Source organism: Urocitellus parryii, chromosome 11 (genome assembly GCF_045843805.1).
Source record: "Urocitellus parryii isolate mUroPar1 chromosome 11, mUroPar1.hap1, whole genome shotgun sequence".
Classification (NCBI taxonomy): Eukaryota; Metazoa; Chordata; class Mammalia; order Rodentia; family Sciuridae; genus Urocitellus; species Urocitellus parryii.
In genome coordinates, this window is record NC_135541.1 from 119,895,971 (window position 1) to 119,918,225 (window position 22,255).

The following is a 22,255-nucleotide window of genomic DNA, read 5'->3' on the forward strand; positions in this document are numbered from 1 at the left end:
TTCCACAGTGTGGGAAAATCAAACAATAACTCTTAACATTGATTAGCACATTCACTGGTGGGAACAAGTTGGGTAGGGGTGATTGGTTAGTACAAGAGGGGGATTCCTTTGAACTGATTGGTTTAGGCCACGACGGGTGAACGTGCTAAACTACATGGTTTCCCAACATGTTATCAACCACCATAAACTCTTTGGGGATCCTCTGGCATCCCAGGTATTTTCCCTGTCTCATGCTGATTGGTGGTTGCTAGGGGGTTGCTATGGGTCCTCACCTAGCTTAACTGAGTCAAGGACACCTGGCTCCTCAGATCTCTCCTGTTATTTGCAGACAAACAACTCAGCAGGGCTGGTATGTGCCTAGAAAGGCTCTGTGGGTTTTTCCAAGGACAAGGGTCATGCCTCCTTCCTTGGACAGGCCTTGAGGTAGAAGCTGGTTTCTCAAAAATGGAGTCACATCAGTTTCTCAGTATCAGATTTCCCGCAGCTTCAACCAGCTGCCCCCAAGGGAAGGAGGGAACATGACACACTCTATTAACCAAGTGCTTCCTTCTTGGGCCAAGAGCAGAGCTGAAGCAGTTTCCTTAAGAAGGCAACCCACTGGGGCTGTGGCTCAGCGGGCAAGCACTCACCTAGCAAGTGCAAGGGCCTGGGTTGGATTCTCAGCACCACAAAAAATAAAGAAATAAAATAAAAGTATTGCAACCAACTACAACTAAAAAATAAATATTAAAAAAATGCGACCCCATTGGGATCATGGGGATGGAGAGGACGGTAGCGTGAGACAGATGGTATGACCCTATAGATACATGTATGATGATGTGACTCTATGCCATGTAGAGCCAGAGGAATGAGAAGTTGTGCTCCATTTGTGTGCAGTGTGTCAACATGCGTTCCGCTGCCATCTATAACTAATTAGAACAAATTTTAAAAAATAGAAGGGAGACCAGTAGGATAGAAGGGGATCAGGGGGAGTGGGGAGGGAAGGGGGAATGAAATGGATTCAATTATGCTGTTTTATTGTTGCCCATGAGTGTATCATAGCAAGTCTCACTATCATATAAAAATATAATATGCCATTTAAAAAGAAAATAAATGCAACCTCAGTCTGAGGAATCCAGGGTCATTCTCAGGAAAAGAGAAAGTTGAGAAGAACCTGAAATAATATGGATTCCTCTTCCCAGTCCACGGGATGATGGGTCTGCAGGAGTTTGAGGCTTAAGTCCAGGTTAGCACAGGAAACAGGGAAGGCCACTCTGACTCTGGTGTGTAATGTGCACAAGAAACTCCCCCAACACACACACACACACACACACACACACACACACACTTAGCTCCAGAGAAACCCTGCACAAGGAAAGGAAGGAAAACCTAGAAAGGAAGTTGGGCTCCCACTGGCCACGCTGCCTCCATCAGCCCCAATTCAGCGGCAGGACCATCTTCAGCCCCTCCGCTGGGGCAAGTCAGCACCTCTTCACGGTGCCCACACCTGCACCTGGGGTCTCAGAATGGCAAGAGTGACGCAGCAGAGGTGGCCAGGCTCTGCCAGCTGCAGAGTCGGGCAAGGTTCTCTTTGGGAAGGCTTCTGAAAGGGAGGGGTCAGAATCCACAGCAGTGACAGAGGAAGAACCCTGGCTAGATGGCACGAGAGCTCTGAGCATGAGGGCAGCTGGGAAGGTGGCAGGAGAAGTGACAGGGCCACATGTGCCCACAGAGGTAGAGATGACCACCAGGTCAGGCTCATGCAGACCAGCGGCATCTTGAGCTGGACTGAAGTCAGAGGAAGCAGGTATCCGCAGGTGTCAGGTGCAGAGTGCAGGTGTCTCCCTAGTGCTGGGTTCTCCTCCCTCCTCCAAATAAGTCATCTTCATGGCCTGGCCTGGCCTGGTCTCTGGACCACGCTGTAAACACTGGTGCAGGGCCCCTTTCCTTCCAGATGTTTGTCATCAATATCCTGAGAATACAAGAAAGAGGGTTCTCAGAGCAGCTTGAGGACAGAGTGGCCCCAGAGAGACCAGAAGACAATCGACGTCCATTAACATGAATAGCTTAAGCCAGGGATGGGGGAGCACATGTGTGGTCCCAAGACTTGGGAAGCTGAGGCAGGAGGATTGCAGGTTCTAGGCCAGCCTCAGCAAATTAGTGAGACTATGTCCTGAAATTTAAAATAAGTTTAAACCCCTGGGGGATGGGAGGTACTAGGGGTGAACCCAGAAGTGCTCTATTGCTGAGCCACAACCCCAGCCCCTCCTTGTCATCTCTTAATCCAATCAAGTCAACAATTCAAATTAACCATGACACCAACCCATAAATTTTCTTAATACTCTCAACACAAAAAGAGGTAAAAAGGAAAGAAAAAAATACAGTGGAGATAGCACAGCAGATGCCTGGCTTTGGGCAGGCAGCCCAGGGCTGGGTTCCCTGAGACCTGGCTGGTCACCACTCACAGCTCTCACCTTCCGAGAATCCTGTGCCGTCAGCTGTGCATAGACTGTATCATCCTTGGCCCTGGGGTCCTCTGGCAATCTCGCATCTGAGTCTTGAAAGACTGGAGCTTGATTCTGTGCCAGGGAAACCTCCAACCCTAAACACACACACACACACACTTACACTCACACACACTCAGATACACACACTCACACTCACACACTTCCACTAACACTCACACAATCCAACACACTCTCACACTCACACTTACACACTCACACTCTCACACTCCAACACATACATGCACTCACACTCTCACACACTCTTACACTCACACTTTCACACCCACACACGCACTTACACATATACACTTTTACACACAAACACACTCATATTCATATACACACTTGCACACTCACAGTCACACACTCACTAACACACAATCATACTTACACTCTCACACTCACAACACTCACTGTCACACTCACACACACTCACACTCATAAACACACACACTCTCACACATGCACTTACACTCACACACTCACACACAGTTGCACTCACACACTAAAACACACACTCATACTTACAGTATCACACTCACACACTCACTTTCACACACACTCACTCTCACACATTCACTCTCACACTCACACACTGTAATACACACTCACACACTCACTGCAACACACACTCACACTCACACACACTGATTCTAACACACACACTCACAATCCAACACACACGCACTCACATACAGTCACACATATGCACTTACACTCATACACACACACTCTCACATGCACTTACACTCACACACTTTAACACACAGTAACACACATTGTCATATACACACTCACATTCTCTCATACTCTCACACACACAAACACACACTAACACACACTCACACTCACACACACATGCACTTACCCTCACACACACATGCATTTACCCTCATATACACTCTCACACACTCATACACACTAACACATATACACACTCCCTCTCTCTCTCTCTCACACACACACACACACACACACTCACACACACAGCCAGAAAACCAAGGCCATCATGGCTACACCCATCATACCCTCTACAAGGCCACTTCCTGCCATTAAAATGCAGGAGGAAGGAAGCCCAGGATCCAAGGGGAGAGGGGAAACATCTGGACCAGAAAGGTAAGTGCAACCTGCCTCTCTCCATCTCCATCTCCATCTTCTTCTTCTTCTTCTTCTCTAGTAAGTGCCAAAGGAACAGGAACCCTCCAACTCCCAGGATGAAAAACCCAGCCAGGAAGGCCCCTATGGCGCCTCTCGAGTGGCCAGCTGTGGGCGCTCATTTCCAGTTAAGAAAACAAGAGAGTTAAGAGAGGATACGGCAGAAGAGAAGCTGACACACCCATTGCCAGGGGAGGTGGGGAAGGCGCAGGTGTCAGGGGGGCCTGGTGCAGAAGCCACAGAGGGGGGGCGTGGCGGGTCCACTCATTCAAGCAGTGGCCCAGGTCCTTCGTGGAGCAGGGGAGATGGGGATGAGCAAGGTGGGGTCTGTGCACAGGTCATCACCAGGAAGAGACAGAAGCTCTCAATCACCAGGTGAAGGATCTCACTGCAGTGGAGGTTGACCCATGTCCAAGGTCTCCAGTGAGACCCCCAGGGACATGCACAGTCACCTGTGTGTGGGGAGCAGCAGGAGTTTCACAGATACTCAGTGTGGCGGGAGCGTCCCCCAGGGGAGGGACAGCACAGGAGGCAGGGCCAGGTGGGGAGGCCCGGGAGGCAGCTGTGAGTCCAGGAGGTTTGGTGGGCCATGTTGAACTTCCTCTGAGACTCCAGGGTGGAAGGGGGACATGACCAGGGGTGGTGACTGCACTGACCAGTCAGGCTCCTCCAGCAGCCCCTGGGGGAAGACTGAGAGAGGACGGGTGCACACGGGCCCCAGGCATTCGGGGTCAGTGAAACACCTACTGGGCGCAAACTGCCCAGAACTGAGCCTGACACCTGGGCTAAGAGGAGACAAGGATGTGTCCCCTGCCTCATGGTGTCCCACTCAGGGTGGACCCAGACCCAGAAAGGGACCTTTCCACTCAGGGGGGATGGCTGTGGGCAGCTCCTTAAAGAGGCTGCGCCTTCAGAGCCTGCAGTGGCTTCACACATTAGGGAAGGTCAGCAAGCAGCTGTGTCCCTGTGTGGATGAGGCCACCATCAGGGACACAGGACCTTCTAAGTCCTACATCCCATGAGGACAAGGTGGAGGTTGACCCCAGAGATGACACACACAAAGGCCACAATCTGATCTGTTTTTGCAAAGACGACTCTGGACACAGGGCATGGGGACAGGGTGGGACAGGTCCTGGAAGGCTGCCCCTGGCCCAGGGGGAAGGGCATGGAGGTGAGGGATATTTAAAGACAGTCGTGAGCTGGATGCCACCCCACACTTCTGGATTGGAGTGACCAAGGGAAGGCAGTGCTGTTCATAAACACAGCAGCAAAAAAGCCAGGGACCCTCAGGCTCCAGAGCCACCTGAGCCCTCCCTGTGCCCCTCCCTCCTGCAGGTGCACTCACCTGGGCTACAGAGGTCAAGGAGCTGGAAGGTGGCATTTTTCTGGTCCACTGGGTTGCTGAGGACGCAGGTGAGGCTGACATTGGGCTGCCTCAGTGGCAGGCTCAGGGCCAGGGTCCAGGGGTTGGGGGGTCCTGGTGCCCCTCTCTGCTCCCCCTCACTGGGAGGGCCCTGGACCTCCCAGGTTACATTCAGGACCTCTACAGCCTCTCGGGCCCCACACTCCAGAGTGACATTGCACCAGCTGGGCGTGATGGACGCTGACGTGGTCCGGATCTGGGCAAGGGGCACAGGATCTGAGGAAGGAGGGGACAAAGGAGAGAGCCTCACACATGCCACACATTGTCCTCCAGTGTCTCACTGACCAGAGGCAGGAGCCCTAGGAGGAAGCTGGGAGAACGTAACAATTTCCCCAGAGCTACATGTTGACAAGTGACAGCAGCCACTTTATTAAGCTCATGAGATCTCACTAGATGAAGCAAGTCTAAACTTTTTTTCCCATGAGAACATGATGGCTGAATCCCAGTTTTTAGGGACCATTATTTCTAGAAGATAGGGGGCTTCTGGAAGGGGAGAGGCGTGGGACAGAAGAGCTTGTCTGGGGCCAGGGTCCTGTGTCCTGGGTCTTCAGCTGAGACAGTGCCTGAACCAGGCCAGCTCTGGAAGGACCCAGAAAGCTTGATGTCAAAACAAGAGACATTGTGGGAGATACCGTGGCTGCAACAGGGAGCACAGCTCTGCAGACAGTTAGAATGTTACCCTGAATGTGTGCTCCCGACCGGGGGAGAAGGGTCAGATCCACAGGCCAGTCTGGAAATCACACAGGACCTGCACCTGCAGTCCACTCTCTGCAGAGGGACTGCCCTAGACAGAGAGGGACTGTGGGGACCCTAGAGTTGGCAAAACGGGTCTCCTGGGACGTGCAGCAGCATCACTTCTCCTACCCTTTCAAGGCTTGCAGAGCAGGAATTGTGGGGTCTGTGCAAGTGAGGCTGGCCTCTCACTGGCCACTCCTTGCAAGGATTGGAGACAGTGAACTAGATACCTGTGGATTCCACATCTTTATCCTTGGAAATTGTGAATATGCTAAGTTATGTAAAAAAAAAAAAAAGAGAGAGAGAGAGATGAGCTTTAAATAGGATTATCTGGATAGTCCCGGAATCATCACAGAGACCCTAAAAAGTGGAAGAAAGAGTCGGGCATGGTGGGGCACACCCACAATCCCAGCAGCTCAGGAGGCTGAGACAGGAGGATCCGAAGATCAAAGCAAGCCTCAGCAACCTTACGTGGTCCTAAGCAACTTAGCAGGGCTGTGTCTCAAAAATGTAGGAAATTTTTAAAAGGTTGGGAATATGGCTCAGTGGTTAAGCACCCCAGGGTTCAATTCCTGGCACCAAAAAATAAAAAGTCAGGGTGGAGAAGGAAGGAAAGGAGCAGGTATGAGGGATGCAAGAGAGACTCCCCCTCCCTTTCTAGTTGAGGCAGAGGAGGGGACCTCAAGTCCAGGGAGGCTGGCAGCTCTGGAGAGTAGGAAAGGCAGGAAAGGATCCCCTCTAGATCCTGCAGAACAAAATGCAGCCTGCCCACACTTGGATTTTAGCCCAGTGACCACCAAGTCTGACCTGACCTGCAGCATATTGTGGGTACACATTTGTGTTGTTATAAACCACGATTATGCATTGTTAAAAGAGCAAAGGAAAACTAACACACAAAAGCAGTAAATTTAGTCTTTCAAAGAGGAGGAAATGTTACTGAGAAAATGGCCAAATTTCCATTTCATCTCCCAAAACACAGATGTGACTTTCCTCCCTGGTATAAACCTCAGCTCTACTGTTTGTGATGAATATCTGACATTTTGGTGCCTGAGGAGAATCCTGCAGCATGTGGTCTCAGAGCCTCCTAGACTCAAGGAAGGAGGCCTGCCATGGGACTAGGTGAGGCTGTCGCTTACCATAAACAGTGAGGTGGAAAACTGCTGTAATTTTTCTTCCCGTCTGAAATATGATCTGGGCCCAGTACTGCCCACTGTCCTGTGAGGTCACATTGTTAATCCTCAGGGATGACATCCTGGGTACCTGGACCCTGTGCTTGTACTTGTCCTGGAGACTGAACCACTTTGGATCTTCCTTCCCATTCTGGACTCTCAGCATGAATGTGGAGTCTGGATCAGAGCCAATGCCCCAGGAGATCTCCTCTATCTTGGGATCCTCTGGCTCCTGGATCACTTGCAACAAGACGGAACCTCCCCGGATGGCCTTCACATAAGTGCGGGTTCTGAAACCTTTAATCCCAGAACCATGAGCTCCAGAACTCTTGGCTAAAGTGCTGCAGGCACCTAGGGCATTGGGAAAGAGAACATGGGTATTTCCTCAAGGAGAGCAAGTGAAACAGAAATTTTCTTCTTAAACAATCCATCCAGCACCTTCCTTGACCCAGGGAGGCACCCTTGTATAGTGAATTCTGGGATCAAGTCCTGGTTCTGCTGAAGTTATTTCTGGGAGGGTTACTTCACTGGACTAACCCTCATTTCCTTATCTGTCTTTTCATGGTGACATGAATTAAATGACACTGTGAATTGAAAGCTCCTAGCTCACTGTTGACACATGCTGAGTGTGTAATTGTAGGAGGCGGCTCCTGAAATGTCACCCAAGGATCCGTCTCTGGTGTTCACACTTATGTGTCATCCTCTCCCCCAAAGAGTGCACCTAGCAAAAATGATGGGATGTCACTTAATACAACCATTTTCAACCAGAGCACGGGTTCCTCCTGGCTCACTCCTGCTCCCTGTCCTCGGCCTCTCTCCTGCTCACTCTGATGAGGCCAGCTGCCATACTGACAGCTGCCCCATGGAGACACCCACGTGGCAAGGTCCTGAGGGCAGCCCCTGGCCAATCGCTAGTGAGGAACTGAGCTTCCAGGCAGCCACCACAGGGAACTGCGTCCTGTCCACAGTCCCACTGTGATGAGCTCCAAGCAGAAGCTTCCCAGTGGAACCTCGAAGTGATGGCACCCCAGAAAACACCTTGATCTGTTTCTGCAAGACCCTGGGCCAGAAGACCCCACTGTCGAGCAGTGCTGGCCCCAGACCCATGAGGGAGAACTCATGATGTTGCTTTTGGGCAACCAGTCATGGGGCAGCAGGTTGCTCCACAGATTAAAACATTCCTGAAGGTGCGTCCCCTTCCCCTTCTTCTAGAAAGTGAGTCACTCAAGATAGTGTTGGTCGTGCTGTGGAATCAGTTATAAATCTCTGGGACTAGGACAGGGAAATTCACGTCTCATTCGTAGGACATTGAGAGACAGTGAGGGCGGGGTTACGCATGAGTGTGGCTCCACCACCTTAAAGCTGAGCCTGAGGAGTCCCCCGCATCCTCTCAGCCTCCTAAGGTCCCACACAGGGAAGGGGGACAGAGTCACACCTGGTTTTTCCCTGCAGCAGCTCAAGGGTGACCAATGTATTTCACGTTTTGAGACCAGATGATGATGAAAATGTGGAGGAGCAAGTGGAACAGTGGGTGAATACACGTTCGAGCCACCAAGAGAGAACTTTCTTGAGCAGACCCTGGAGTCCCCGTCAGTATTCCTTAGTGGCTGTCCCCTGCACGGCCCTGGACAGTGGCCTCCTTGAGCCCTTCCTCTCCCATCAGGCACAGCCCCAGGGAACCTGGGGACCCTCTCTTCTCCCTGGAGACCAGGTAGGATTTAACCACCAGGGGAAAGCGCAGCCCAACCATCTTGTCCTTGAGGATGGACAGTTCCTCCTTTCAGAATCCCAGGCTCCATGGAGGTGTGTCACACCCAGGACACACCCCAAATTTGCAGATTTCTCCTTGTGTCACGTCTCTCACTTGTGAGTATCTGTAACATGCCCCAGTGTACAAACGCCACATTTCCTTTTTCCAAGGAATCATCCATTCGCGGGCACTTGGGCTGCTTCCACATCTTAGCTGTTGGGAACAGCGTCTCAGTGAACACGCCAGCTTCAATGTTTGGCCCAGAAGTGGGGAGTTTTGGTTTTAGTTTTGGAGAACCTTCCATTTCTTCAAAATAGCGACACTAATTTACATTCCCACCAACAGGGTCTGAGGGTTCATTTTCTGCCTATCTTTGCCAGTGCTTATGAACATCCATCATCATAATAACAGCCAAGCTAACAATGTGATAGATGTCTCCCTGTTTAAAATTCTCATTTCCCTGATGATCAGAGATGTTGAGGATTTTTTTTTATAGATCCATTGGATATTCATTTCTCTTCTTTGAGAAGGATCTGTTCAAAACTTTAAATCAAGTTACCTGTTTCCTTGCTATTGAGTTACTTAGCTCTTCACATTAGGGCCATTGGCCCCATATCAGACGTGTGCTTTGCAGATATTCTCTCCTAAGACATGGGCTGTCTCTTCTCTCTGTGGTTTCCCTTGCTGTGCAGAAGGTCTTTAATTTGATGCAACTCGGTCAATTTTTGCTTTTGATGTCTGTGCTTGGGAATCCTATTCAAGACATCACCACCCAAGCTCATGGAAGTTTTCCTTTATGCTTTCTTCTAGAGGTGTTAGAGCTGCAAACCTTATGATTAAGTCTTTTATCCATTTTGAGTTGTTTTTTTCCCTTTTAAATTTTTTTATTCTAATATGTTATGTATGACAGCAGAATGCAATTCAATTTATATTACACATATAGAGCACAATTTTGCATGGCTCTGGTTGTCTACAAAGTAGAGTCACCCCATTCGCATCTTCATCCATGTTCTTAGGGTAATGATGTCCATCTCATTCCACCATCTTTCCTACCCCCATGTCCCCTCCCTTCCCCTCCCTCCCCTGTGCCCTGTCTAAAGTTCCTCTGTTCCTCCCGTCTTCCCATATGCATTTTCTGAAGACACTGTCCTTTCCCTGTTGTATATTCTTAGCACATTTGTCAAACCTCACATCAACTGACTGTAAACACTGGGTTTATTTATGGAATTTCTTCTTTTTCCATTGGTCAATGTGTCTGTTTTTGTGCCAGTACTCTGCTGTTTTGATTACAATAACACTGTATTTTCAAATCAGGGAGTGAGATTCAGGTTTGTTCTTTTTGCTTTTGCTATTTGGGGTCTTTTCTGATTCCATACAAATTTTTTGGAGAATTTTTTTTCTGTGAAAAATCTTACTGGAATTTTGTAAGAATTCCATTAAATCTATTACAGTTTATTTTACCCAGGAGTCGAAAATGTTATTTCATGAAGTCAAAACTATCAAAAGTTTTTTTTAATACTTATTGGTTTCATATCTTGCTTAAAAGGATAGCCTTCCCTTCAAAAGTATGTTTCTCATTTTTTCTAGTTTTCTTCAAGTTCTTTTTGTGGTTTCAACATTTATGGTTAGGTTTCGATCAACCAAAATTAAGTTGGTTTCAGCTAGGTCCCACAGCTGGGTGGTACAAAAGAGTGGTTACAAGGGTGGACTTCATCTCAGTGAAGTCAGAGGTAGTCTAGGTCCCCCATCTTCTGGCTGTGTGAATTTGAACAGTTACTTAACCTCTCTGGCTTCAGTTTTGTCATCTATGAAGTGGGAGTGATGGTGCTTACTTCAGTGAATTCTTCTTTGGATTTAAGCAGAAAGAGCTTTGGGCACAGTATTTAATAACTGTGCTGTTCTCATTTGCTGCTGTTGTTCTCATGATGGGCATTATTAGACCAGCACCCTCGGGTCAGAACCACACATTCCCAGTTCCAGGCTGGTGTCCCTTCCTCCCGTCTAGCTGCCCCTCTCGGGGGTCTCCTCCTGAGTACAGGGATGGGATGCAGGAGTCACACATCCTGTGGCTTCAATCTCCTTGGTGCCTATAGGTGTCAAGATACAGCCAGGGCTTTCCTGTTTATAAAAGTCAAGGTTAAAAGGAAATTTACTGTGATACAGGCACCATTACCAAGCACCACAGGACCCCTGTGCATCCAGGAGTGGGGGTGGGAAGGTGGAGGGGAGGACTTGTTATCCCAGGCTTGAATGAAGATTTTAAATTTTATATTATAAACGCTGGTTGCCCGTCTTCCCCTTCTTGAGTTGCTCTATAATACAAAAGTATCATATGTTACATTGAAAACAAGTATCCAAGTTGTGGAGTTTTCAAATGAAAGCAAATTGTGCCTCATCCCAAGGAAAGCACTGGAAATGACGTGTGCCCAGAGACACTCAGCCCTATGAGCCCGGGCACCTATTCATAAATGCCTCTCAACCTTCCCACTGGCCTGCAGAGGTGCCCTTCATTCTCCCTTTGAAGGGATTGTGACATCCTATGGTCCCCTCTTTAATTAATAAGCAAAATACAAGTATCCTTTAGCACTGTGGTCATCCAGCCTAATCAGAGTTTAACACATTTAAATATGTAATTCTGGGTGTGAAAATGGGCATACACCACAACTTCCCTGTTTCTAAAAACTGTGTGCAAGTTGTTTTTTCAGGATGCAGCTGCAGACCTAGAGAGCTGAGAGGAACCAAAAGTCTCCAAGGACGAGAAGCTGAGGAACCAGAACAGGGTCTTGTGGACCTGGGTTAGAAGCCAGGGTGCAGCCACAGCTACAGGAGGGACCATGGGATCAGAGAGACCAGTGCACTTACAAAGTACCCAGAGGTTCCACCAGGCCCAGGGCACCTGGTGTGGACCATGCCACCAAGACTCCAACTCCAGCCAGCTGGCCTTCTGTTTCTCATCCCTGCCTTAAATCCCTTCCTGCTCCCTGGGGAGACAGAAGTGAGTGTGCCTCCTCTCTCCTTGTCAGGGGAGTGACTGTGAAGTTCTTTCTTCTTGCAAAACCTGGTGCCGTGTTGGTTTCTCTGGGCATGGACAGCAGGCGCTTGCTGGGTGTCAGTACAGTGGTGGTCAGTACATTTAAGTGCTCTATTTAATGCAGTGCCCAGAGAAACAGCCTGCTATCCCATGGGGAAACAGCGCAATGGGGTGCTCTGACAGCCTGTATTTCAGACCATCCTCAGGGATTTGATGAGGTCATTGTGGTCACCACAGTGTCTGTGTCCCCTGCCAGCATTGTAAGAGGGTCCTTCAGGGAAGCTAGTGTTTTGTGCTGAACAGGAACCTCAAGGTCTGGCAGAGGCTTTCATCAGCTGGTGTAAAGGGCACAGCTGCAACGTGGCCTCCTGGGCAAGGTTTGCAGACCACATCTGCACAGGGTGTGAGGAGGGAGAGTCCTTGGGCAGGAGATCTGAGGACACCAGCCCTGAGGTCCCCCTCAGGAGCAGAGGCAGAGAAGACCAGGTCAGGTGGAGGAGCTGAGGAGCAGGATTCCTTCCCTCCCTTGGGGGCTGAAGAAATGACCACAGGGACAGCTCAGGGTGTCCTCCCTTAAGGAGCCTTAAACAGGCTCACGTCCTGTGACTCCCTGTCAGGTGACAGGATAGGACAGATCAGGACGAGAAAGACAGAGCAGAGGCCTTGCAGTGGCCACAGAAAGCCCTGTGTGAGTGGAAGCCCTGGGTCACCCTGGAGGGGCTTCAGAGGTGAGCTGTTGAGGCCACTCCTCTTACAGAGCAGGGGTCCCCAGGGGAGTGGACTCGTCCTGGTGACACAGGGCACAGCCAGGCCTGGAGCCCAGGATGCTGCCTGTCAGCTCTCCCCGTCTCCCTGCCCACTAGGAGCTCTGCCGCTCCCTGAGCTGTTACCTGGTCCCTCCAGGGCCTGAGCAGCTGCTGGAGTCTCATCCTCCAACTACCCCCCTGCAGGGACAGAGTCCTTGGAGTGGCCGAGCACAGCTGAGACTTCTGCCTCGCCCAGAGTTGGACAGCCAGCCTGGCCAGACTCCCACTTCCTAGAAGAGGGAACCACAATACAGAGGAGGGTCAGCCTCAGCCTGTGGGAGGATCTGCCCCCGAGGCCCAATGGTGGGCGACATCAGGAAGACAGAGAAGGGAGGCAGAGAGGGGAGGCAGCAGGAGCTCTCTGGCCTACAGAAGATGCTCATCCTAAACAAGGAAAAGAGGAGCCATGGAGCACATGGGCTTTACCAGGTAGAGGGTGAACTTCATACTACAAAATTAAAAATGCAACCGTGGGCATGGAACATGGTTCCTCTGTGTGTCATATTGTCATGTCCCTATCACCTCCTTCTCACGCAAACAGCAGTTCCCTATCAGCTGATGCATGAAGCCCTAAGTACCTTCCTTGATGACCTCTCCACTGTCTCTGTGTCTCTCTCTGGGGTCCATAGTGACCCAGACCCTTCTCCAGCTCCCTGCCAGCAGAACGGGGCATTCAGTAAATGCTGTTGCTATCAATGTGGGGGAGTCCCCACAAGTCGAGACCACACCCTCTGCAGTCACCAGTGTCTCTGGAAAATTCCAGTGTGAAACTAGCTGTCCTCAGGTTCCCTCCTTCCCTTCCACACTTCCCCATCCACCACATGCGGGAAAGGGCTTGTGATTTAATAGGGAAGTTCACCACCACCCTCACCATCACTGCTTCACCTCCATCTCTCCCCCAAGCAAGGCTGAGACAACAGGGGACAACCCAGAAACCAAAGAAAAATGCAACTGTGGATGTTCAGGCTTCCAGAAAGGACGCAGAGCAATTTAGGGCTGACGCTCCTTCCACCCAGAGCCTCTTACAGAGCTCCTCTGCAACAGGTTTGTCCCATTCAGGTCCAGGGAGGGCAGGCCTATGGGGCAGCCATTTCAACCTCCCAGTTCCTGTGTGGCCTTGAGCGAGTCACTGTCTCCCTCTGGATTCAGATTGCGAATCCCCCTCCTTCCCTCCCTCTTCCTTGCTTTCCTTCTTAGGTTTCTTCCTCCCTTTTCTTTTTTCTTTCCAACCCCAGAGCCTACTGAAGAAAACACTAGACCATTTAACATACTTCTTATTTACACAGCATTGTGAAATGGGGAAAGTCTACACTTTGCTGTTCACAAAAGTTGTCCATTTTAAAAAAAAAGAAAGTAAAAGTTGTCCATTCATAAGTACCACACACTAATTGATATGCCACTGGATGCCAAACAGTTGCCCATTTCTAATGGGGTCCCAGCCCCTTACAATTTTGCAAAGTTCATTGTTCACTGAATATGTCCTATTCCACAAGTGCTCTCTAATCCATTAAATTGCATATAATTCCTTGCAAGTTCACTTAGTAGCTGGTTTATTTGTTTGTTTGTTTGTTTACTATAACAGTATAATAGTAAAAGCTTTCACCAACTTATCCAAAACAACTGAAATCAGCATATTATAGCAGTACACGAATTTCAATGTCTATAGATAGTACACTTCAATTAGCCAAAGTAGGAAACCAGCCGAGGTGTCCATCAACAGACCAACAAATTTAAAAAGTGTGACAAACACATGGTTTTACTCAGCCATAAAAAGTAAAATGAAGTTATTTGCAGGTAAATGAAAGGAACTAGAGAACATCATGCTAAGTGAAATAAGCCAGATTCAGAAAGTCAAGGGTTGAATATTTTCTCTCCCACGAAGAAGTTCGAGAGAAAAAAAAGATTTAAGTGGAGTATTTCATAAGAGTAGAAGAAAAATGCTAGAGGAAAGGTCAGGGTCAAGGGGAGGGAGGATAGAAGGAAAGAGGAAGAATAGTGTGGGAGCTGCCACAGCCCCTGGTCCTTGAGTGACGAGAGTGTGGAGATGTGGCCAGCCAGCCACGGGCTGTGTGTGACCTGTGGGCCCCAAGCACACAAGGTGGACTGGACCCACGTTGCCCCTCTTTTGGGGCGGGCCTCGCTCTGGTCTTTTCTTAGGTCACTCTGCCATGATCCCCACACAGCTCATAGATGGCCATGGCCTCCCTAGATGCTGGCCACCCTCTGGCAGCAGACATCTTGAAGCTAGACTCAGCCCCTGAAACCTGACCCCTTGCCTCATTTGAATGGCTTCCTTCTTCCCAATAAAAGGCTTCAGCACAGGAGCCCTCTCTGTGTTTCCAAAGGTCCCTAAGGTCAGAGGAGCCATCTCAGGACTCAGAGAAAAAGGTATTTCTTTGTCTCTGTGGGTTATTTCACACAGCCCAGTTCACCTGGAGCGACCCTGAGTGTTGAGTCGTGGAACTTGACAATCGGTGGCCTGTAAGGTGACTGCAGGGTGATTTTTAGAACTTCAGTGGGTTTGGAATTTCTCTCCAGAAGTTAAGCGTGCTTAGGATTTCAGAGTATTGTGGGCTGAATTGTAGAAAGTAGACAGAAGGGAAATCTTTGACATTAAACTTTTTTTAATATTTGGGAATATTATGTCGTTAGAAGAAAACCTTATTTTTGCAATTCTAGAGACCCTAAATAAATGTAAAAATTATTAAGATGATTAATGGGATATGTTAGGTTCAGTCCTCTCCCATGGAAAAAGCACTTTTATGGACTTTTTTGGATGGTTTTTTGTGAATCTTTATATTTTGAAATATTAGATAAAGATTTTTTGGGTTTATGTACTAAAACTCTGTGCTTAGAGAGTAAGAAACAGGAAAAAAAGATTTTGTGATGAGATTTGATACAAGGATTCTTTACCTGTAGAGAGGTGAATTTTATTTTTCTATTATTTTTGTGAATATTCAGTGTATACTGAACCTCTTTGCTACATTCTTGTCCTATCAGATCAGAATGTCTATAACTCAGCTGCTGTGCCCTAAGGGGTCTGTAACTGGACCCACCTCCAGCAGTGCCTTTAACCCTTAAACAACCTGGCCTGGGTGCCAAACGCAGACTGCCTTAAGATCTGATAGTAACACTGGCATCTGCCATTAAAACTCTGTGGCTCAAGCGGTAGCGCGCTCGCCTGGCATGCGTGCGGCCCGGGTTCGATCCTCAGCACCACATCCAAATGAAGATGTTGTGTCCGCCGAGAACTAAGAAAAAATAAATAAATGTTAAAAATAAATGTTAAAATTCTCTCTCTCTCTGTGTCCCTCTCTCTCTCACTCTCTCTTTAAAAAAAAAAAAAAAAAACTCACTTCTAAAGTGCCACTTGCTGCAAGGGAAAATACAAAAGATAGGAGAACACACACTGCAGCAAGCACTATTAGGAAAAACTGCAGAGCTATATAACAATTATAAGAAATACATATGCTTCTTTATATTTTGCTTCTAATTTTGAAGGTTATGAGGATGCATTTGCTTGTCGCAGAAACAAAGCCGGTAATGTTCCTGTGGTGACCAAAAAATCCTTATTCTTTTCAATTCTAGCTATGAATTTTAAAAAATGAATAAATACAATAAACACAAGGATCTTATTTTAGCTGCATCACGTGAAGTCAAATAAGAGTGCACTACTAGTTAAGAATAAATTGAAATGGATCCAAAATTAAGAACCACATGGTTACATAAAGTTTATGCAATTATAAGTTATGCCCTTATTCATGTTATATATTTTTCTAGATATTTGAATAACCTATATTTAATCCATAAAATAATTAACATATATGTCTAATTTTTTAATTAATATATATTTATCTAGTTGTTTTTCTTCAATAGAAAACACACAATTTATATATTTCTATTACATGCATTTATCTGATACTCTGCTTTTTAGTTACAGACATTTGAAATAAATGTATTTTTCTATAAATTTGCTTTCAAGAGATAAAACAACCATCGAGTGATCTCTAACTCTCAAATTATTGTACAAACTTTATAAAATAATAAACAAATATAATTCTGTCTACAGAAACATCCACGGACTTTAACTATACTTTCATTGAGATATTTCTTATCAAGGTACAATAATTTGTTTAGATTCTAAGGTTTTCAAAAATTATTCCAAAGTATAACCAGGAAAAATTCTAAAAGGAAAAGAAAATGCTTCAACAGAGAGGAAACACACTTTAGAAGTCCTCAGAAGAAAACAGAAATCATCTTTGGGTAAAACAATGACTTTATATTCTAGATTTTTTTAAGAGAGAGTGAGAGAGGAGAGAGAGAGAGAGGGAGAGAGAATTTTTTGTAATATTTATTTTTTAGTTCTCGGCGGACACAACATCTTTGTTGGTATGTGGTGCTGAGGATCGAACCCGGGCCACACACATGCCAGGCGAGCGCGCTACCGCTTGAGCCACATCCCCAGCCCCATATATTCTAGATTTTAATGATAAAAGTATTTTCCTAAATAGGAAAATCTTCATATGATGATCTAGGCAGGTGATGTATATACTGGACTGACTATAAAAAATTTAGCTGATTAATTCAAGGCTATTTCAGGCCATTTCCCTGATTTTACTATACTGATGTGAGCTGAGATTTTGTCCATATTTTGACATGATAAAGACCTATTAAAATATTAAGTTTATTTCCTTAAAGGAAGGTCTTTATTTCCCAATGATTCTTACTGTTTAAGGCAAAGATTAATTTTAGTGAATAAATTCACATCCTTAATTAAACACTAAATATATTAAACTGCTGACTTAGATCCCAATTTTGACAATTCTCCCTGGAGACTAAATCTGATGATTCAAAGACACTGCTGATTCTTGCATATAACTTTCGTTTGTTGGATTGTTGTGGGATTTGAGAGAACATTTTGTTAGGACTGATGTTCTCCAAATTAAGGTTGTACATGGGTTTTGAACAATGGAAGTTGCAAAACTTGTTGGAAATTCATTGGTATTATGTAAGTTCTCTGATTGGTAAGATTTATATACTACTCCCCACAGAGGGAAGTAACCTTAATCATATTTTCTAAAAGGACAATTGAGACACCTATTTAAAGGATAATATTCTGAGATATTATGAAACCTTCTCTCAAGAAGAGATTGAGGGCTCCTTATAATTTAAACTAATTATATTATGATTTATACCAACCTTTTAAATAAAAAAAGGGGGAAAACAGGACCCCACAGACACATATAAGATCTTACCAAATATTTTAAAATTTTTCTTAATTGTAATATTGAGAGCTTTACTGTTACTGCACATGATTCAGTACATTAAATCAGATTTCCAAAGATAGAGTTGAAACTTGTCATCATGAAAATGACTGAAAAACCTGACACAGGAAGTAAATCTCCCAACTGCAGAGTCTACAACCATGCAGCTTCACAAGTGTGTCAGGTAAGTAAAAGACATGAACAGGGCTGGGGATGTGGCTCAAGCGGTAGCGCACTCGCCTGGCATGCATGCATCCCAGGTTCAATCCTCAGCACCACATACCAACAAAGATGTTGTGTCCGCCGAGAACTAAAAAATAAATAATAAAAATTCTCTCTCTCTCTCTCTCTCTCCTCTCTCACTCTCTCTTAAAAAAAAAAAAGACATGAACAAACTTCTATGGACCCATTTCTCAGGTCCACTTTTAATATGCATTGCAGGGGATGGAAAGTCCATCAGTGAAACTAGATTAACTGTACTGACTATAATGGTCAGTTAGACCTAAATGTTGATCGTATGGTAAAGAGGCTACCTGGGAGTATCTTTTGAGAAAAGACCACATATAAGAAACTTAAACCAGCCAATCATGCTGGTCCTAGAGATGAAGACTATATTGACCTATCTGGACAATTGTCACAAAGATTAATAAAATAGATTTTTCCTATACAGGCCATTATTTATTAAAATATCCACCAATGTATTGTTGCCCTAACCATTCTACAGTAGAAATTGACACCTTTGCTAAGAGGATAGATTATGCAAATGTCTTGGCAGTGCAACATAAGGTGTCTAGAGATATTGGGTATATTTTAGACTGGCTCCCAGGGTTGACAACCATGATTGTGCAAGGATGCCATAACCCCTGGAGGTTTATTGGTAATAATACCCTCACCCTCAGCGAGATGGCACCCAAAAGGATGTTTTGATGTTTGACTTCTACCTTCAAAATATTTATATTACTGACAGACCTAATAGACTCCCTAAATGTGGGAATTAAGAAAAAGGAAGATGAATATCCTGTAGCCTGTAAGAATACAACTTACCTTATTGTGTCACGGGTTATTGCCAGCTAATATTTCAGAGCTATAATATGCTGTGGTTAAGGTTCAGGCTTTGAAACAAGTGCATGTCAATTAACCAGACCTAGGCAAGCTTAAATTACTTAAATTACTTCCAAGATCCTTCATACTCAGATAAGTGATAATTAAAGAATTGAAACTACATTAAAATGCTCTAGAAGCCACTGCAATCAATATTGTGATCAATATTGTGCTCTATGGTTTGTGGAAAGGCTTAAATGCCACGCTAAATAAAAATATCTGTGTTCCTATGGCCAAACACAACGCTTCCCAATAAAATTGGGAAAAGATCAAGAATCTCCTGATGAGTGTTTGGCAGAATAATAATAATAAGCCGGATCTTCCAGGTTATGTTATTGAGATAATATGTTTTCTACTAATTCTTTTTGTGTTTCAATAGTAAATCATGATGACCGTGGACCAAGAATCCAATGACTGGAAGATATGATCCCCCCCCCCAATTGCCCTTTTTTTATATTAAGAAAGGGGAACTATGTCGGGAGCTGATGAGAGTGTGGAGATGTGGCCACCAGCCACAGGCTGTGTGCATGACCTGTGGGCCCTGAGCGCACAAGGTGGACTGGACCCATGTTGCCCCTCTGTTTGGGTGTGCCTTGCTCTGCTCTTTTCTTAGGTCACTCTGCCATGATCCCCACACAGCTCATAGATGGCCATGGCCTCCCTAGATGCTGGCCACCCTCTGACAGCAGACATCATGAAACTAGACTCAATCCCCTGAAACTTGACTCCTTGTCAAATTTGAATGGCTTCTTCCCAATAAAAGGGTTCAGCATATTCTCTCTCTCTCTCTCTCTCTCTCTCTCTCTCTCTCTCTCTCTCTCTCTCTCTCCCTCCCTCCCTCCCTCTTCCCCCCTCTCTCTCTCTTTCCAAGGAACCCTAAGGTCAGAGGAGCCAAAGAAAAAAGGTATTTCTCTGTCTCTGTGTGGTGATTCTGTGCAGCCCAGCTCACCTGGAGTGACCTGAGTGTTTGGTCAAGGAACACAATAGAATAGTACAAGAAAAATGAACCAAATTATGCCATATACATGTATGAGTATACCACAATGAATCCCACTTTTATGTATGATTACAATACATTCATATATTAAAATAGGAGACCAAACCAGTAGGGAAAGTTGGGAGAGGGGGAAGGAGAACAAAAAGAGGAAGTACTGGGAATTAACTGGAAAAAAATCATGTTATATACATGATGCTACAATGAATCCCACTAATAAATACAATTAAAAAAAGCTAAAATCAACACCTTTAAAGCTGTCACCAAATTTAGTTCAGTAGGTTATATTATTTTTGTTAGCTGTTGATTTCCTTCTACATACAAACATTCTATTATGTCATAAATGTGATATGTGGCCCATAGTCACCATCAGTGTATTTTTTTAGTTTCTGTTTTTCAGCTCCCTGTTTAGCCTCCCATCCTCTCTCCTCTGGCATATTTTCCTGCACAATTTTACCTGCTCCTGAAACCTGTGTTACCCTCCATTGTTTCCTTCCACATGTTCAATGTAACCATAGCCACGTGGTACATAGACACCCTCAGTTTAACAGGCAGTTTGTCCTTTTGATAGTTGTTTAAATATTTGGTTTTTGCTCTCGTTCTTGTTCTCTCTCTCTCTCTCTCTCTCTCTCTCTCTCTCTCTCTCTCTCTCTCTCTCTTTAGTTGTAGGTGGACACAATAACCTCTATTTTATTTTCATGTGGTGCTGAGGCTCAAACCCCGTGACTCACACATGCTAGGCAAGTGCTTTACCACTGAGCCCCAGCCCACCTCCAGCCCACTGCTTGTCCATTTATAAAATAAGGACTTCATGGAGCTCGGTTCCCTGGATCTTGCTGAGGAGAATCCAGGCATGTCCCTCATGGAAACTAGACATTCTTCCCAGAACACTGGGGCACTGTTTCCTGAGCCTCCATGACATCCCATGCACGGGAGCCCCAGATACTGCTCAGTTTGCTCAATCTTTCCCCATTTGATGGCACCTCCTGTTTTTCCAGGGCTTTCCCAGGAACAGTGATGAGATAAGCAAGGTTCCAGCTGAGGTCCCCTGGGGCCAGGGGCATTTCAGGATAGGGGGGAAGGAGCACAGACCAGAGGAGCTTCCTCCAGCTCAGACACCAGGGTTCTGGTTGGGGCCTCCACAGAAGAGCTGCAGAGGCCCTGAGGACCCTGGGTGCCCAGGCTGGGGTGCTGCCTCCTCACCCTGTGCCCAGGAACAGGCTCTTGGTCTGTTTCCACCCTCCCCAGGCAGCTCCAGCCCCTCCCTGTTGCAGCCCAGGTGGCCTCAGCTCCCTGGCTATGGTCCCTCATGCAGCCAGGACTGCCCAGGCCCACGGTCCCAGGTCCTCACCCAAAAAGCCCATTTTGCTCTTTCCGTTCATCCTGGGCTCTACCCACACTGCACTGGTGAATTATAACAGTGCAACTTTCTCTTTTTGTTTCCCAAAGGCATCAGAGCTAAACAGCCCCCAGGACTGAAGGGTCCCAGCTGTCCCAGCACCCCAACTGCCCTCCCTTCCAGGAAATCCAGATACTCACAGAGAAGGCTAAAGACTCCCAGGAGCCTGGTGGTCCAGCAGAGGTGGGGGTCCTGTGAGCTGTGTCCCATCCCAGCTGCCTGCCGGCCTCTTCAGCTGCAGAGGAAACATCCGAAAGGGGAACCAGCAAGAGGAGGAGCTTCCCTGCTCTGAGGGCAGAGCCACAGGCCAGTGTTAGGAAGCCCACCAGAGCTCACACAGGCAACCTCACTCGCTCTAAGAAATTGCAGAATAACTGTACGAACGACCGGATCCTGGCTGGACATCTGGTCTCTGACATCTGTTGGCAAGCCCCTCCTGCAGGCAGAGCCAGCTTGTCTCAGGCAAACACTCCTGCCCACACCCACTGAGTGAACAGCTCTGCTCAGGCAGCCCTGATCCCAATGCCAGCCTGTGGCCAGCACAGAATCTCCCTCTTACAAGCCTGAGCTAAGCCCTCCTGAGTTCCATGGCTTTCCTCTGCACTTACCACATTCTATAGCTCATTTATTGTCTGATATTCCAAGAACTTCAACTGTCAGTGGCCTAAGGGGGTCACTGTGGTCAAAAACACACCAAACTGTAATGGAGAGTGGTAAACACCAAATATTTGCACTCAGCTTTGAGGGAGAGGACTTATGGCTTCTGAGCTCTTATTGGTGCTCAGGCAAAGACAAGCCCTTCCCTCTGTTCTGCAGGCCTCTGAACTGTTTAGATTGCGGGGTGGGGGCAGGGTTAGGGGGGCCGGATCCTAAAGAGGAAGCAGGATAATGGCTGGAAACTAAGGGCACAAAGGTCAGTCAATAGATATTCCAGCTGACAGG

The 22,255-nt window shown here is 46.7% G+C and overlaps 1 protein-coding gene across 2 annotated transcripts; it reads right to left on the reverse strand.

Annotated features, from left to right (window-relative positions):
* Positions 1-1,017: 1,017 nt before the first annotated feature.
* On the reverse strand, positions 1,018-22,011 carry LOC144249105 (CD48 antigen-like). Of its 2 annotated transcripts, XM_077791261.1 has the most exons (7): positions 21,922-22,011; positions 21,454-21,601; positions 6,936-7,319; positions 4,987-5,280; positions 3,618-3,758; positions 2,454-2,581; positions 1,018-1,951 (listed from the first exon to the last, which is right to left on the reverse strand). In XM_077791261.1, exons 2-7 carry the CDS (start codon positions 21,521-21,523, stop codon positions 1,865-1,867), a joined length of 1,104 nt encoding a protein of 367 aa, XP_077647387.1. In that variant the 5' UTR covers positions 21,524-21,601; positions 21,922-22,011; the 3' UTR covers positions 1,018-1,864. The 2 variants fall into 2 exon arrangements, with proteins under 2 accessions (XP_077647387.1, XP_077647388.1); XM_077791262.1 differs by lacking the exon at positions 21,922-22,011 and having other exon boundaries at positions 3,618-3,749; positions 21,454-21,657.
* Between the last annotated feature and the right edge of the window lie 244 nt (positions 22,012-22,255).

What these genes read in the sequence shown, in the direction of transcription:
- LOC144249105 (XM_077791261.1), bottom strand. Translation starts at nt 21,523, where the DNA reads ATGGGACACAGCTCACAGGACCCCCACCTCTGCTGGACCACCAGGCTC. An exon ending in CCTTGACCTCTGTAGCCCAG is followed by an intron (nt 3,759 to 4,986) that starts GTGAGTGCACCT and finishes ACTGGAAATGAG; the next exon opens with CGCCCACAGCTGGCCACTCG. An exon ending in CGGCACAGGATTCTCGGAAG is followed by an intron (nt 1,952 to 2,453) that starts GTGAGAGCTGTG and finishes TTGTATTCTCAG; the next exon opens with GATATTGATGACAAACATCT.